The sequence below is a fragment of the Diabrotica virgifera genome, chromosome 6 (assembly GCF_917563875.1).
Source record: "Diabrotica virgifera virgifera chromosome 6, PGI_DIABVI_V3a".
In the NCBI taxonomy this organism is placed as follows: Eukaryota; Metazoa; Arthropoda; class Insecta; order Coleoptera; family Chrysomelidae; genus Diabrotica; species Diabrotica virgifera.
The window spans coordinates 252152124-252167143 of NC_065448.1; the positions used below are offsets into that span (position 1 = coordinate 252152124).

General features: G+C 32.5%; 1 protein-coding gene across 1 annotated transcript; it reads right to left on the reverse strand.

Annotated features, from left to right (window-relative positions):
* Positions 1-2395: 2395 nt before the first annotated feature.
* LOC114338332 (guanine nucleotide-binding protein subunit gamma-1) lies at positions 2396-8662 on the reverse strand. Its single transcript, XM_028288923.2, has 2 exons — positions 8547-8662; positions 2396-8480 (listed from the first exon to the last, which is right to left on the reverse strand). The coding sequence occupies exon 2, from the start codon at positions 8339-8341 to the stop codon at positions 8129-8131; it is 213 nt and encodes a 70-aa protein (XP_028144724.1). The 5' UTR covers positions 8342-8480; positions 8547-8662; the 3' UTR covers positions 2396-8128.
* Between the last annotated feature and the right edge of the window lie 6358 nt (positions 8663-15020).

The window sequence follows — 15020 nt, forward strand, 5'->3', positions numbered from 1 at the left end:
ATCACCTCCTATTATAATTTTCTCCTCTGCTGGAATATCACTCAGTACGTGACCTAATTGGTCATAGAAATCTTTCATTCTCACCCAGACCCGTTTGAGGAGCATACACACACACAACATTCAAAACCTTTTTTATCAATTACAAATTTCACTGACATCATTCTATCACTCGTTCTTACAACTTCTACTACGTTATCTTTCATTTCACTATCAGCAATTATACCAACTCCATTTCTAGTGTTTACTACTCCCTACATACCACAATTTATATCCATCACCTAGTTCTTTCGCCCTTTGTCCTTTCCACCTAGTTTCTTGAATACAAGCAATTTGAACTCTTCTTCGTTTGAGCGCATCCACTAACTCCAGACTCTTACCTGTAAGACTACCAAGATTCCAAGACCCTATCCTGATTTTTCTAACCTGTAATGGTGTTCCCCCTGAGATAGGGGGTTTCGATCTCTCATCGTATTTTCTGTAATTCTTCTCAGTACTCTCATCTCTGCCGTTTCCAGTAGTCTTTGTGTTTGGCTATATCGGGTCTTGTTTCTGATGCATATGCCATTATTTGTCTTGCACTGGCTTTATAAATTCTTGACTTCATCTCAGTGTTAACGTGTTGGTTCCGCTATATAGTGTAGCGGTTTTTTTACTGTAATAACTTATAACTACAATGAGACTAGCGGTTCGTATTTATATACGACTTTATTTATATAACTGTACAGACGAATTTATTTTATAGACTAACTCTATTTACAAAATTCGTTCCTTATTTATTGAATACAAAATACCAGATATTTTCTTGAACGGTTCAGAAAAACGGAACCGCCCATCACTAGTAATCCGTGGCCATGACTGTCGAACATTCACGAGAAATCGTTTCCTCACTCGTTCGGTGAGTCATTGTTCCAGATGTCTGCTACGTGACGGGCTGTCGAGACCGAACCTGTTATTTGCGGTCGGTAATTCGTCACAATAGTGTTATTAAGGCATCCTGCCAGTCTATTTGCTTTTTATACTTGATTTCTCACTGCTTTGTTAAAGTCTCAGTAACTGGATAGTCTAATTCCAAGGTATTTTATTTCCATTACTTGTTCAATACTGATGCCATCAATTTTTATTTTACGTCTGATTGGTTGTTTACTGATTACTATTGTTTTAGTTTTCTGAGATGAAATTGTCATATTGAATTCTTTTGCTCTTGTGTTAAATCTGTGGACTTTGACTAATCTTTGCAAACTATCTTCATCTTGGGCTATCAATATTGCGTCCTCTGTGTAACAGAGTATTTTTACTTCTTTCTTTTACATTCTGTATCCTCTTCTATTGTTGACGCTTTTACTGATTTCATTCATGATTAAAATTGAAAAGCATATGACTTATAAGTCAGTATCCCTATCTTATTCCGCTGCCTATAGGTTCTTAAGTTGTCCATCTATTCTGATTCCCATTTTATTGGTTTGGTGGATGTTTTCAATAGTTTTTATCCAGGAGACCTCTATTATACAGAAGATGGATTACATCTTCGAATCCTACACTGTCAAATGCTTTCTTCAAGTCAGACATAAAAATCCTGGTCTATTACAGTCTAGTAATTTCTCAGTAATTTGCTTTATAACGAATATTGCATCTGTACAAGATCTTCCAGTATGAAAATCCTGTTGTTCATCTGCTAAGCTCATCCTCCGATTCAATAGTTCTTGTAAAATTTTAGTTGTAAGTTTTAGGGTAGTATTTTACAAGTACCTCTGTAGTTTTATGGTTGTTTTTTTGTCTCATTTTTTGAATTACTGTCGAACCCGCTTATTGGAATAGCTTTCGTACCAAGAAAAACTATTCCTATAACCGGGATATTCTAATAACCGATCATTGGTGGCTACTAGAAACGTTTCGCGTCCTCAAATTTCTATTCTTTAAACCGGGATATTCCTTTAACCGGTATTCTAATAAGCAGGTTCGACTGTAGTTCGATCGTTCTCCATACTTCCGGTATTTTGTAATTTTATTAATTATATTGTCATTGCTGTTCCATAATATTTCAGTAATTCGTTTGGGATACCGTCTTTACCTGATGCAGCTTTTCTGTTCTTCAGCTTTTAAAGTGTTTTTCTAACTTCCTGTATACTTATATTAATTTCGTCATTTGTTTTACTTTGTGGTGTTTCTGGTTCAAGCGACCATTTTGTTCTTCCTCTGCATAAAGCTTTTTTAGATAGTTAATCCATGTATTCTTTTCCATGGGTTTTGGTTCTATTAGTTCCTTTACCGTTCTCTGACCTCTTATAAAACGCCATATTTCCTTTTGCAGGCCATAAAAATCATGTTCCATTTCTTTCAAAAAACGTTCGATCATTTTTTATTCTTCTTACGAGTGAAATTACGAATGAAATACAACTTTTGTTACTTATTATATTTATTAATTCTTACAAAACTAACTTCACATTCTAAAAATTTATAATTTACTTAACAAAATAGTGGAGAACATATTCAAATTGGGACATTTCGCATTTACCACCAAATATATGAATACAACTTCTATAACATCAATATGTATAGATCTATAACATTTATATTTATAGATATATTATATAGATACACCAATATAGCTCTATGTGCACTTAAAAGCCAATAGAAAAATACATCTCAACTGTAGTAGATAAAATATTAAGAGGGGGTTTACTTTCAGTCTGAGTAGTACAGGGCTGCCACATTTTTGGCAATTCTGTGTAAATTCTGAATCTAAATGATACAATGCAGAAATAGTATGATACAAATATTGTCTGTCAAATAATATAGGTACTGGTAGGTGGAGGTATAGTTCTGCAATCAAACTAAGAGAGTCATTAATACTCAGCTCGGCGGGCTACTATTAATGGAAATGTGTACTTAAATAAACAAGGGATCATTCCATAAAACAGGCAGATCCCTTGTTGATAGAATTTCACACCTTGAAGAATAGCACTCCGCTGAGCTGAATATTAATGACTCTCTTAGTTCAATTGCATCAGTATAGACTAAACATTTTTATAAGAATAGTATGAATCAAATTAAAAAATCAATCTTTAATTTGTATTTACTTGTACAGTTTGCTGAAATAACTAAAATTAGTTAAACTGAGTGTTAGTTAAACTCAATAATAATCAGAAAAATATGTTTTTTGATTTCTATCTAATGTTTTAAGTTATATAAACAATTAAATATATCATACAATATCCAAAAAAACAACAACAAAATTTTGAAAACCATTTTCCTAGGGTCCTGGGTGGAAGTAGAAACAAAAAAAATATTTCTGATTGTTCTGCAAGAGATGTGTTGATGGTATTAACCACAATTTAAAAGAACTAGGAATACGAGAATGGGAAAACAAGCAAAGGAAAGAAAAACATGGTCAACTATAGTCAAGGAAGCAAAATTATACATGACACTGAAATTATCTCAAAGACGACAATCTAAGAAGTACCTATTTTTGTTATAAAACGTTGACCTTTTGAGGAGTTATGCATGTGGCTGGCCTCCACACCATGTCAAATTTTAGAGCCTAGAAACCTCAACAGACAACCATGGCCATCCACGAGCTGCCAGTGGTTACAGATGATGATGAATTTCACAGCAAAAGAGTAGCTTTAAAACCATATTAACCATTAAGGTTTTAATTTTTGCTAAGTGTTAGAGTTAGTGTTATCTGCTTTTTAGAGAGACTTCTGTTACCATTCTAATGGATGATTCTGTCACCTGTCTGTAACCAATGCCAATCTAATGGATCCTGGTTAAAATGGAACAATGTGAGTGACAAAGCTTTACCACAATAAGTATTGTTCTTTGTTGCATATTTTATAGTTGTATAATGTACACAATTTGATATTTTGTACAGGACAATTTAATCTTATGAATTAAAAAAACTAGGACACCCTGGTTCGATTCGAGAATTAACAATCATAACCTATAAAAAAGAAGGAGGTAGTAAGTAGTTGGTTATATAGTACTTAGCTGCTGTAGCAATGACTAATGCAAAATGTTTTGTTCAAATTATATATAACTTTTACTTATATATTATATACTTATATATTATACTGCCCGGACTATATTGAGCCAGAGATGTGGCCACCTAACAGCCCACAATTAAATCCGGTTGACTATTCAATTTGAGAATTTTCGAACAAAATTTGTATGACAGACAACGATTTGAAACGTCATCGAACATCTCAAGGAAAGAATGCAGTTTGTTTGAAATAATTTTGAACAGGGTGTAATAAATGGGGCTATAAACTTATGGCGCAGATATACTGCTGTTGTTCAGATGCTTGGTTTTAGCATCTTGAACATAGTATATTTTTTGCAGTGACTACTTCAGTTTCAGTTAGAAACTGCCATGTTGAAAAGAAAACTTGTTATAGATTTTTGATCTCCCTTATTTAAAAATTTTTATCCAAAAACATCTATCAACAGGTAATTTGAAAATCATATCAAGCTGAAGAGTGTATACCCTGAGATGCTACTGATATGAGCAATTGATAAAGTCACGGAGAACCAAACTCTAATAGAAGAAAATCTGAATCAAAAATGTGAAACTGTTGGCAGTATAAACATCTAGTTAAATCTATATCTGCAATTTCAAAATGATTTAAACTTAAACTATACTGAAGAATAAAAAGATAAAAATGGTATTTCTGGAATAAAATAAGAAGTAATGGTTTTGATTTTATGCATATTATATATTTTAGAACACAATCCCAGTCTGCCGTTTCTTTAAATTAGATTCAGCTAATCTAAAGAGATATGTATTGAATGTTAGTTTCTCCACCTACCAATGATTTTTTGATCTATCGAAGATTGAGGGAACCTTATTAAACAATGTTAAAGGCCACTTATTATTTATACACATCATATACATATATCTAATTTAACATTTAAGACCTATATTTTTTTTATATAAATATCTACAACATGTAAATATCTGGACAATAAATTCAGTGTTTAAGTTTCTTAAGGCAAATCACTACATAAGAAGTCATCGTACTAACAGAAACAATCAAATTCCGTAAACATTTGTAAAATTTAAATATACAGTAGAGCGTCGATAATCCGAACTAATTGGTACAGGGGTAGTTCGGATTATCAAATTGTTCGGAGTATCAAACATATGTTCAAAATACATACAAAGCTCATTAACATAGTACATATTATGTAGGTACATACATTTTAGTTACAAGGAATAAAACACCTGCATAATAAACAAATATATTGTATGTATTTCTGCATAAACAAAACAAAAATCCGCGGTCATATTTTGCTCATTAAATCCAAAAATTCGGTCCGCAATCATTTTTTAATTTTATAATTTTTTTTGCGTTCTGATTACCGGGGTTCGGATTATCGACGCTCTACTGTACTTTTAGTATCCCTGTCAGTCCCTAGGTCCTTTTATATGGACAACACTTTGATAATTAAATAAGCCATGTCAGTAAGACGGGGTGTGTACTTAAGAAGTAACATTTTACTGCAAAATTTCATTTATGAGTTGCTTGACAATCAATTTCCAAGCTTTATAAAAGAGAAAAGCAACAGACCATAGGTCTAGGACCAATTGTAGTCGAAATAGATTAATTGAAAGTATATTTTGCTAAAACTTTTTAACAAACATTAAGTGTAATCTACAAATTTTGAAAATTCCTTAAAAATGCTATAGTTAATAGGATTTACCAAAAAATCGTAGAGATAAGTTTCAATGATTTAAAATCGCAACAAAACAGCCACTATATAAATCATTCAAACACTGACATACTTTGGAAATACCTATAACATTACTGCAGACAAAGAAAAATGGGGCACGACCCAAAATAATGACAACTCTGCCTTATTGATAATAGTCTACAAGAATTGCAGGGTAAATTTAAGGTGGAATTACAAAAAAAAAATTTGTATGTCTTTGTACTCACTTTATAATGCTCAAAAAATTACGGGATCTGGACTTCAATGCATATTTTTTTATAAATCTCATATCAAAGTAGCGTGTGAAGTTAGGCATGTATAGATTTTGGGGGTGACCCATAAAAATGCTGTTTTATTAAAATGTGTACCGGACCAGGTCTGACAAGGATAGACTAAGATAACATATATGAAGAATTATAAAATATATCTGAAAATTGGTTCCCACGCCAAATAGCCAATACAATAAATTCACAATAGATAATTACGACACCCCCACATTGATATGTACATTAGAATTAAAAACTATTAGTTCACAAAGCACCATAAGATCTAATATAGTGTATGTGGCAACCCAAATAAAGTATGTTAATCCTAAAAAGGCATACGCAGCTACAGCTACACATCATAGGGTGTAACATTAACTAAACAATGTTATTATTTGTACTTACATTAACCAACTTTTTATATGGAATGTTAAATTATCCAGTTTGATTTATTTTATTACATAAATTTGTTTTAGATGTAAAATTCACTGTGTGCTCTACTGCACAGTTGATCGAAATGACATACAGGCGGAAAAATGAAAGAATACCCATGAACAATCACATCAATCACTTATTTTGTATTTGCTGTCTTTGTCTATAACAAACGTTTGCTCTTTATAGAAAAAGACAGCAAATACAAAATAAGTGATTGATGTGATCGTTCATGGGTATTCTTTCATTTTTCCGCCTGTAGTGTAGTTTACCTTTAAGTTCCAGAACTGATTCTAGTAGATGCCATTTCGCCATTTCTCATCTGACGAAGCAGGACTGATGAGAGAGGCATCTTGGACACTTCTGGCACTGTACTTCTTCCATGTCCTTTCAGAACGTTGGTTACCATCTGTACTGGTTGTTTGTAATTATATTTTCCTGAGAATTTGGTATTCCGCATGAAGCAGGACTTTCAGTCCAACTATCAGTTTTCTGTTCTTGAGGAGGAGTGCAAGGTGATGAACTCAGAAAGCGAGTTTCAATTTTTGAACTCCTCAAAATCAGAAAGTCCTGCTTCATCAGGAATACCACATTCTCAGGAAAATATAATTTACTTACAATCGATCAACCAGTATAGTGTCAGAAGCATCCACGACACTTATTATATAAAACCTCGATACAATGGACTAATTGGGGGAACAGGTGTCCGTTAAAGCCAAGTCTGTTATATAAAAATAGGTTTAAAATAAATCAGACTATTTAGAAATGTGTCCTCATTGTGCTATAATAAAAAGTTTGTTGAAACTCTTTGTAAAATATAGCGTTTGGGGGTCAACAGTGACCTCGTTGTTATGCAATGTATCTTGGTATGGGCAGGGTTAAGTATCTATAATATTAACAGGACATCTTTAATTTTTTTACATTTGATCGGATTTTTTGTCAGTTATAACCGAAGTCCATTAAATAGGGCTTTTCATTCACAGTCATTTGTTTCGAGCTTCTGTCATATGTTGTATAATCCGTGCATATTAATATTATATACAGATTATACAACATAATGACAGAAGCTCGAAACAAATGATAATCGATGAAAAGCCTATAGAGGTCCGTCATATTGAGGTTTTACTGTACTGACAAAATGCCTGCCTCGTCTAATGAAGCATGACTGATGAGAGAGCATCTTGGACTCTTCTGACACTGTACTGGTTGTTTGTAATCAGGTTTTCCTGATGAAGCAGGACTCTCAGTTTGACTACCAGTTTTCCATTTTTGAGGAGTGCGAAGTGAGAAACTCAAAGGGTGTTTCATTCTTTGAACTTCTCAAAGACAAAAAACTGGAAGTCACACTGAAAGTCCTGCTTCATCAGGAATACCAGAGTCTCAGGAAAACATAATTTACTTACAATAAATTAACCAGTGTAGTGTCAGCAGCATCCACGACGCCTATTATTGAGAAAATGTCTGCCTTCGAATACAACTGGCTCACTAAGTGTTGATTGAAAAATTGAGTACAAAGATAATTTACAATTTTATCCAGTTGCAAAAAAATATTAAAAAAATACTTACTTGAGTATTTAACAAGCGCTGTTTGGTTAATATAAGCACAAGTTTGCTAACAGTAACAGTAATTATTTACCCTACAACACCAAAATTCCACTTTCCTGAGGATGATCATTTCTAAGCTTGACAGTGATAAAATAGCTAAAATGCCCCTTTCAGTAAAATTACAGCAGTGTACAAGGAGTCTTCTCCCTAAATGGATTAACCCGTTGACTGGAAAATCCTACTAAAAGACAGTCATCCTGCTCATGTTCGGTTATGTATTTTATGATGTCCTTTACGGCCATAGAGACAGGCATTCGCTTGACGGCAGCTTCCCTGCGAAGTTGTTCGGTGACGGAACGTTGTTGTTGAAGATTTGAGACAACCATGTCCATTAACGCTGTATCTGACAGGCCTATGGTGAATGATTTACTGAATACAGTAAATAGGAAATAGGGTGCGGCTCTACCGCTTCCCAATTTTTAGTTTTTTGGTTTGTTTGGCACTTTGTTGCGTTGGCGAAAATTTGCTTGTCTAAAGGTAGAAGGAAATACCTAATTAATAAAACGAAATTACTTTGAAATTGGGGTACAAACTTACCTTTTGCAGCTTGTTGCTCAATTTTTAATATGACATATGACAGCACGAAATCAAAACACCTGTCAAATTTAAAAACTTTTGTCAAAAACGAAGACTGTAGAGAAGACAGTCACATTAGAATAGTATTTTTAATAACTTATCCATTAACGGAGAATATTAATGCTCTAAAAATTTTTTAAATAAAAAGGTAAAAAACATGAGTATCTATTGTAAATTAATAGTAAATTAGGTATGTAAGCCTTCCTTTTAAAACAGAATTATTCAATCTACTGAATCTACATATTTATATTCATAGTGCTCTAAATTTTAATACCCCCTAAAAATTTAATCTTTGCCGTCCGTGATTTATCGTATAAGTTCGGAAAAAAACGTTGCTGAAGAAATAACAAACTTCACACTGGTAACTCAACAGGGTTCTTTAGCAGAGCCGGCTTAGGAAATTTAACAATGAATACGATAATATTTCATCAATATACGACATCAAATTAAACATTAATCAACTTATTTTACCCTGCAGAATACTATTCTGAATCTATTTCCTTGTGGCATTTTTATAATCAACTATTTTCAATGGGAAATAAGCCACAATTTTACCCAAAAAAATGATTTTATTAACGTTTCAACGCCCAAGTCGGGTGTCGTTGTCAAAATACAAAATAATACTAAATTAAACAAAAATGTTGCTTAGTAAAAAATTCTTATAATAATTTATTTAATCTGACTCATTTATATCGGCAATTCAGACATATTATTATACATTTTAAAGTAGAAGACTTTAAAATGATATTGCCAATATTGAATTGCCGATATAAATGAGTCAGATTAAATAAATTATTAGAAGAATTTTTTACTAAGCAACATTTTTGTTTAATTTAGTATTATTTTGTATTTTGACAACGACAGCCGACTTGGGCGTCGAAACGGTAATAAAATCTTTTTTTTTGTAAAATTGTGGCTTATTTTCCATTGAAAATAGTTGATTAGAATACTATTCATTTGAACATCTGTATACCGGGTGGTGAATCGGAAAACGGGCCATAGGAAACTCAATGTAAAATTCTAAACTGTTGAATTCCTGCTTCCCTAATTATGTTACATCAAAAGTCATGAGAAGTTATTTGTAGAGGATTGAAATCTGTATTAAAAACAGAAGTTACAATTGTTCTACGGTTTAAACACATTCCAAAATTTTGAAAAATATAATGTATTTACCGCAGTAGGTATGTGTGGGTATGTTAGGCCACACGTTACTATTTAACTGACAGTGAGCACATTATTGACTGAAGAAAATATCTTTATTATTAATATTTTCTCCTTAACTAAGGGTATCTTATCAACTTTATTGTGTTTTAAACAAAAAATGATAAAATAATTAAAAAAATTGACAGTTCTAATTGTTAATATAGTAAATTCATTGTCAACAAATGCAATCTTATACACATTATTGTATTGTGTGTGGCCTAGCTTTGGCGTATTACTCTGAAAATTGTATTATATTTTTACAAAATTTTGAATAATTATTGTTCATAGAACAATATTAACAGTTGTTTTCAATAGAGAATTCAATTCTCTACAAATAGTTTCTGATGACTTTTGATGTAAAATAATTAGGGAAGCAGGAATTTAACAGCTTAGAATTTTACATTGAGTTTCCTATGGCCCGCTTTCCAATTCACCACCCGGTATATGATGAAATTCATGTCCGACATGTATTTTTGTAAATTCTATATCTTTACAAAGTTGGTACATTGTGAACGATGGACATGGGCCCATGGCTTATCTTGAGCCCTTATCTCCCTTATTAGCAGATATATTCATGGAGAATTTCGAAGAAAATATCGTACACAAACAAGACAAACGACCCACACTATGGTGGAGATATATACCTACATACATCATGTGTTTTCCATTTTACCTCACGTATCAGAAGCATTGAATACATTTCTGATGAATATCAAGAATAAAGAAAAATCAATAGAATTCACAATTGAAAAAGAAAATACCTTTTATCTCCCTTTTCTGGATAAGTTTATTACAAAAGGGTCATCGCCGACAGCGGGGTGCAAAGTGTTGCAATTGCACCCCTCTACCCGGAAGGAAATTACATAGCTTAGATATATAGATCTATATTTTATATTGGTTAATAGAATGCATAGAGGCAGCTGCATACCCCTGGAATTCAAATGCATCCCCTGAAAATAATCCTGGCGGCACTCATGAAAGGGAATAGAGTAAAAATAAAGTTTGAAGGAAACCTACCCACACCAACAAATATTTAAATTACCCCTCAAACCAAAATGTAAATATCAAAAGGATAATTATTAAATCAACTGGTGATTTTACCTGCCACCATGCGACGGGGGATACAATCCATTGCCCCCTACAGCCACTGCACGAATTGTTTTTATTTTCTCCAATTTTATCGTATCTCACTCCAATTTTTTCTGACTTCCTCTTTTTTTCTTACTCCTCACATTTTTCTGGTACTCTCCAATTTCTTCTGACAACTTCCAATTTTTTCTGATTCCTTAAAAATTTTTCTGGCTCGTGGCACGAGAAAAAATAACGGCACTAGGCACTTGCGACATAAGTGAAAACTTCTGATAGCGTGTTATATGTATATGTACTACTGAAATTTTATGTCTGATTATCACTAAAGTATCGTCGTATCATGCTATAGTCAACAAAACCAGCTTCTTACGACCTTTCATTAGATATCGTAAATCAGTTTGGCTCATTTTGTCTGCAGATATATGTTTGAGGAATTTCTTTTTTGGGACTAGATATGTCTAAACGTAGATATGTGACATTTCTCAAGCATTAAATCACATTCAATCCATGGTAAATCGTTGGTATTTATATACAGATATTATATCAAACTGTCCAATGTTATGGTAGGTAGGAATAACATGGCAACTACTCATTTCAAATCTTTTAATATTTCTTATATTACGCTTACTAAATGAAATCCGACAACCCTGCATGAACGCAACAAGTTGATAGTATTATCTCTTATTAGTGGTTTTTATCTGTATGAATCCATCATTGTCTTACACTTGTGACATCATAATTAACAGGATCGGCTTTAGATTTAATGTCGACTATACATTACGAATGTAATTTTATAATAACCTGGAAAGTGACAGAAAAACAAAACTTCGTTACATAGCCATCTTGATGGGGGATTTCAGTGCTAAGATGTTGCAAGGTAAAGTTGGAGAATATGTGGGAAGCTATGGACTCGGAACCAGGAATAAAAGAGTCAATTGCTTCCACTTTTTTCATGCTACCTTTGCGCAGACTATTGTTTTCACCCATTTTGAAAAAATGTAAAAACCTTGAATTGTCAGTCTCTGTCTGTTCCAGAGACTTTGTAAACACATCTACTCCGTCATTAGACCAGATCGAATAAGTGAGGTATCGAATGAAAGCATATAACCCAAGGATGGTATTAAAAGAGAGAAATCTGACCTAGGGTTTCTGGTTATAGAGTTGCAACCGGAAGTACTGTTTTAAAGTCGTCAAAATAGTACAAGCGATATATTATTCGACAGACCTTAGCAAGACGCGAACAAATATATTCTTCCGGATTCATGCCTGTCTGTTCGTCCGTCTGTCTGTCTGTTCGCGACTATAATTCCTACTATATTATAAGTGATAGAATGATAAATGGGGCGTCGAATGAAAGCTTATAACTCAAGGATTGTATTAAAAATGAGAAATGTAACCTTGGAATTCCCGTTCCAGAGTTGCAACTGGAAATATTGTTTTAAAGTCGCCGAAATAGTACAAGCGATGTATTATTCGACGCGTCCTAGCAAGACGAGAATATATTTGATATCACTTGAGTCTCACTGTACAATATAAGATCTTTGAATTAAGCAACACCAAAGAGGAGAAACATAAGCAACAAACAAACTAACAATATTTAAGACATTCATTTTACCACTGCTGATTTGACATACTTATGGGTCCAAAACACACACTATTTCTAAGAGATGTAAATCATCTACTTATTTTCAGCGAGAGAGAGGTCTTAAGAATATTTGTTGTAATCTATTGAAGTGGCCCAATATTCTTCAACAATTCGTTGTTTCAAAATGTCAATACTGTCGGGTGCTCTAGCGTAAACCTTAGATTTGAAGCATATAGCACCATTTTGTTGAAACGGTATTTGGAGAAAGCGATATAACTTTGGGCTCTTTGAGAAAAAAATTAAAAACAGAAAACAGTGGCAGATGGTGTAATATCGTTTATAAAAATGGGTAGGTTAAAATGGACAGGACACTTCTCAGATATTATAAATGTGTGTTAGTCGAGGAAATGAAGCTGGAAAAATGGCAAAACCTCGCAATTTTTTCGTCCAGCATCGATTTGTACAAAAATTTGGGATTAGCCTCATTTCACCCTCTAGTTCATTTTCTATATTGAGCTGTTGTACACTTTTGGTTTCTTAAGGGTGAAGACCACCCCTAATTATAAAAAAATTTAAAATAACATTTTAAACTTTAATATTGTCAACATTTGCTTCTTATTAGTTACATAATGATTGTTTTGTGCTTTAAGATATAATATCACAATATTTCAACCCTTAAAACCACCCTTGTTGGAGCTATATATGAAAAGTTTACTTATCCTAAAAGAATAATTTCGGCTTGCATCAATTTACATAAAAATTTGGGATTAGGATCATCTTACCCTGTACTTCATATTCTATATCATGCTCAAGGGCGTTGATTATTTTTAGGGGTGTGAACTACCTTTATTGTCAAAAATTTTATAAAAACATTGTAAACTTTAATATAGGTAAAATTTGGTTTTGACTGGTTAAATAATGATTGTCTTATGCTTTAGGATATAATATCATAATATTTCAACCCTTAATAACATTGCAATTTTTATAAGTAGACAATTTAATAGATCTATACAAAAAAAAGTAGAATTAAAGAATTACAAAAACATTTATTTACACAAAAATACAAATTTACAAATATATAAAAATACATATACAAATAGTTTTTTAGTCATCCAGTATACGAACCGGCTCTGTGGTATTATATAGGTACATTGAAAATGCTTTACAAGGGGACTATTCGAATTTTTCGAAAAAAAAATTAGTTTTATAAATATAGCTCCTTCATTTTTATCGATAAAAAGTTTTTTCAATAACAGTTTTGTAGGATTTTTGAAGAGTAATAAGACTGTGTAAATCAAATTCCGCAAGATCCCTTAATTTTTAATTGAGGTGGGTTTAAAGGGCTCGAATAAGGGGATGTTTGCTCGTAAATAGATGTTTTAAACAGCTGTATCTCGCTATCTGTTCACTTTAATGAAAATCTATGCATAAGGAAATTTTAGCTATTAAAAAAGATACAATTTAGTAGTCTATCATTTTTTTCGTATCTCCAGTATTTTCGGAGATATTTTGAAGAAAATTATAAAAAATGCAAAATTGCAAAATTGTAAAAAATCAATTTTTCTTTAAACTCCAATTTTTCTAAAATTAGGCCTTTTAAATAGGTCAAATTTCTTGGGTGTATTGATAATATAAATATAAAAGGAATTACAGAAAGGCGAAGACCAATTTTTAGTTACAGGGTAGTTAGGGGGTTGCTTTCACTGTATTTTTCGTAGAGAAAAACAGGTACCGACTTTTTTTTGATCATAAGTTGCTCAATTTTTATGCTAGAAACTTTTTATTATTTTTTTTTGAAAGATCTTATTGTATGTTTGAAAAAACATTATGTAAATTTTCCTGGAAAAATGCAAAGTTTTCCCGTTATTTGGCTTTGATTATTTCAAATTATGCATTTGACCAAAAAAGCTAACCTTTAACATGCCGTATCTCGGTTTGTATCGGTCGTAAAAATATTATAGAAAAACAGTTTCGTTTGTGTCATTAAAAAGTACAATTTTGATATTTACAGTTTTTTTGATTAAGTGCATATTTTTCGAGTTATTCTCAAAAAACCCTCTAAAAAAGTCGACTTTTCCGTCGAAAAACTGCTACTTTCAACCACGAATAACTCGAAAAATATTAAGGCCGCGTCCCACCATCAAATAATTTGATCAAACTGGTTTGAGCAAACTGAAAGTGACAGTTAGTGACGTCACATCCTGAGTGTTCATTGTGGATAACAATGAAAATTTTTAATTTTAAATAAAGTACAAACAAGTTAGACAACTCAATACAAAAAATTTGATCAAACTAGACTGATAGTGAGAGCACAGATTTTTAGAATTTCAAAAAAACTGCAATTGTGACGTCACTTTGACGTACTTCCGGAGTTTGCTCAAACTGTTTGATCAAATTATTTGATGGTGAGACGCGGCCTTTAGTTTTACGAAGAAAATGTAAAGGACATCTTTTTCTTAAAATCACTTTTTACATCGATTTACATGGTTAAAATGTAATAAAAAATTCCCACCCCCGAGATGGGGTGGCAACTACCCCCAAGGTTTTAGCGTACAGCA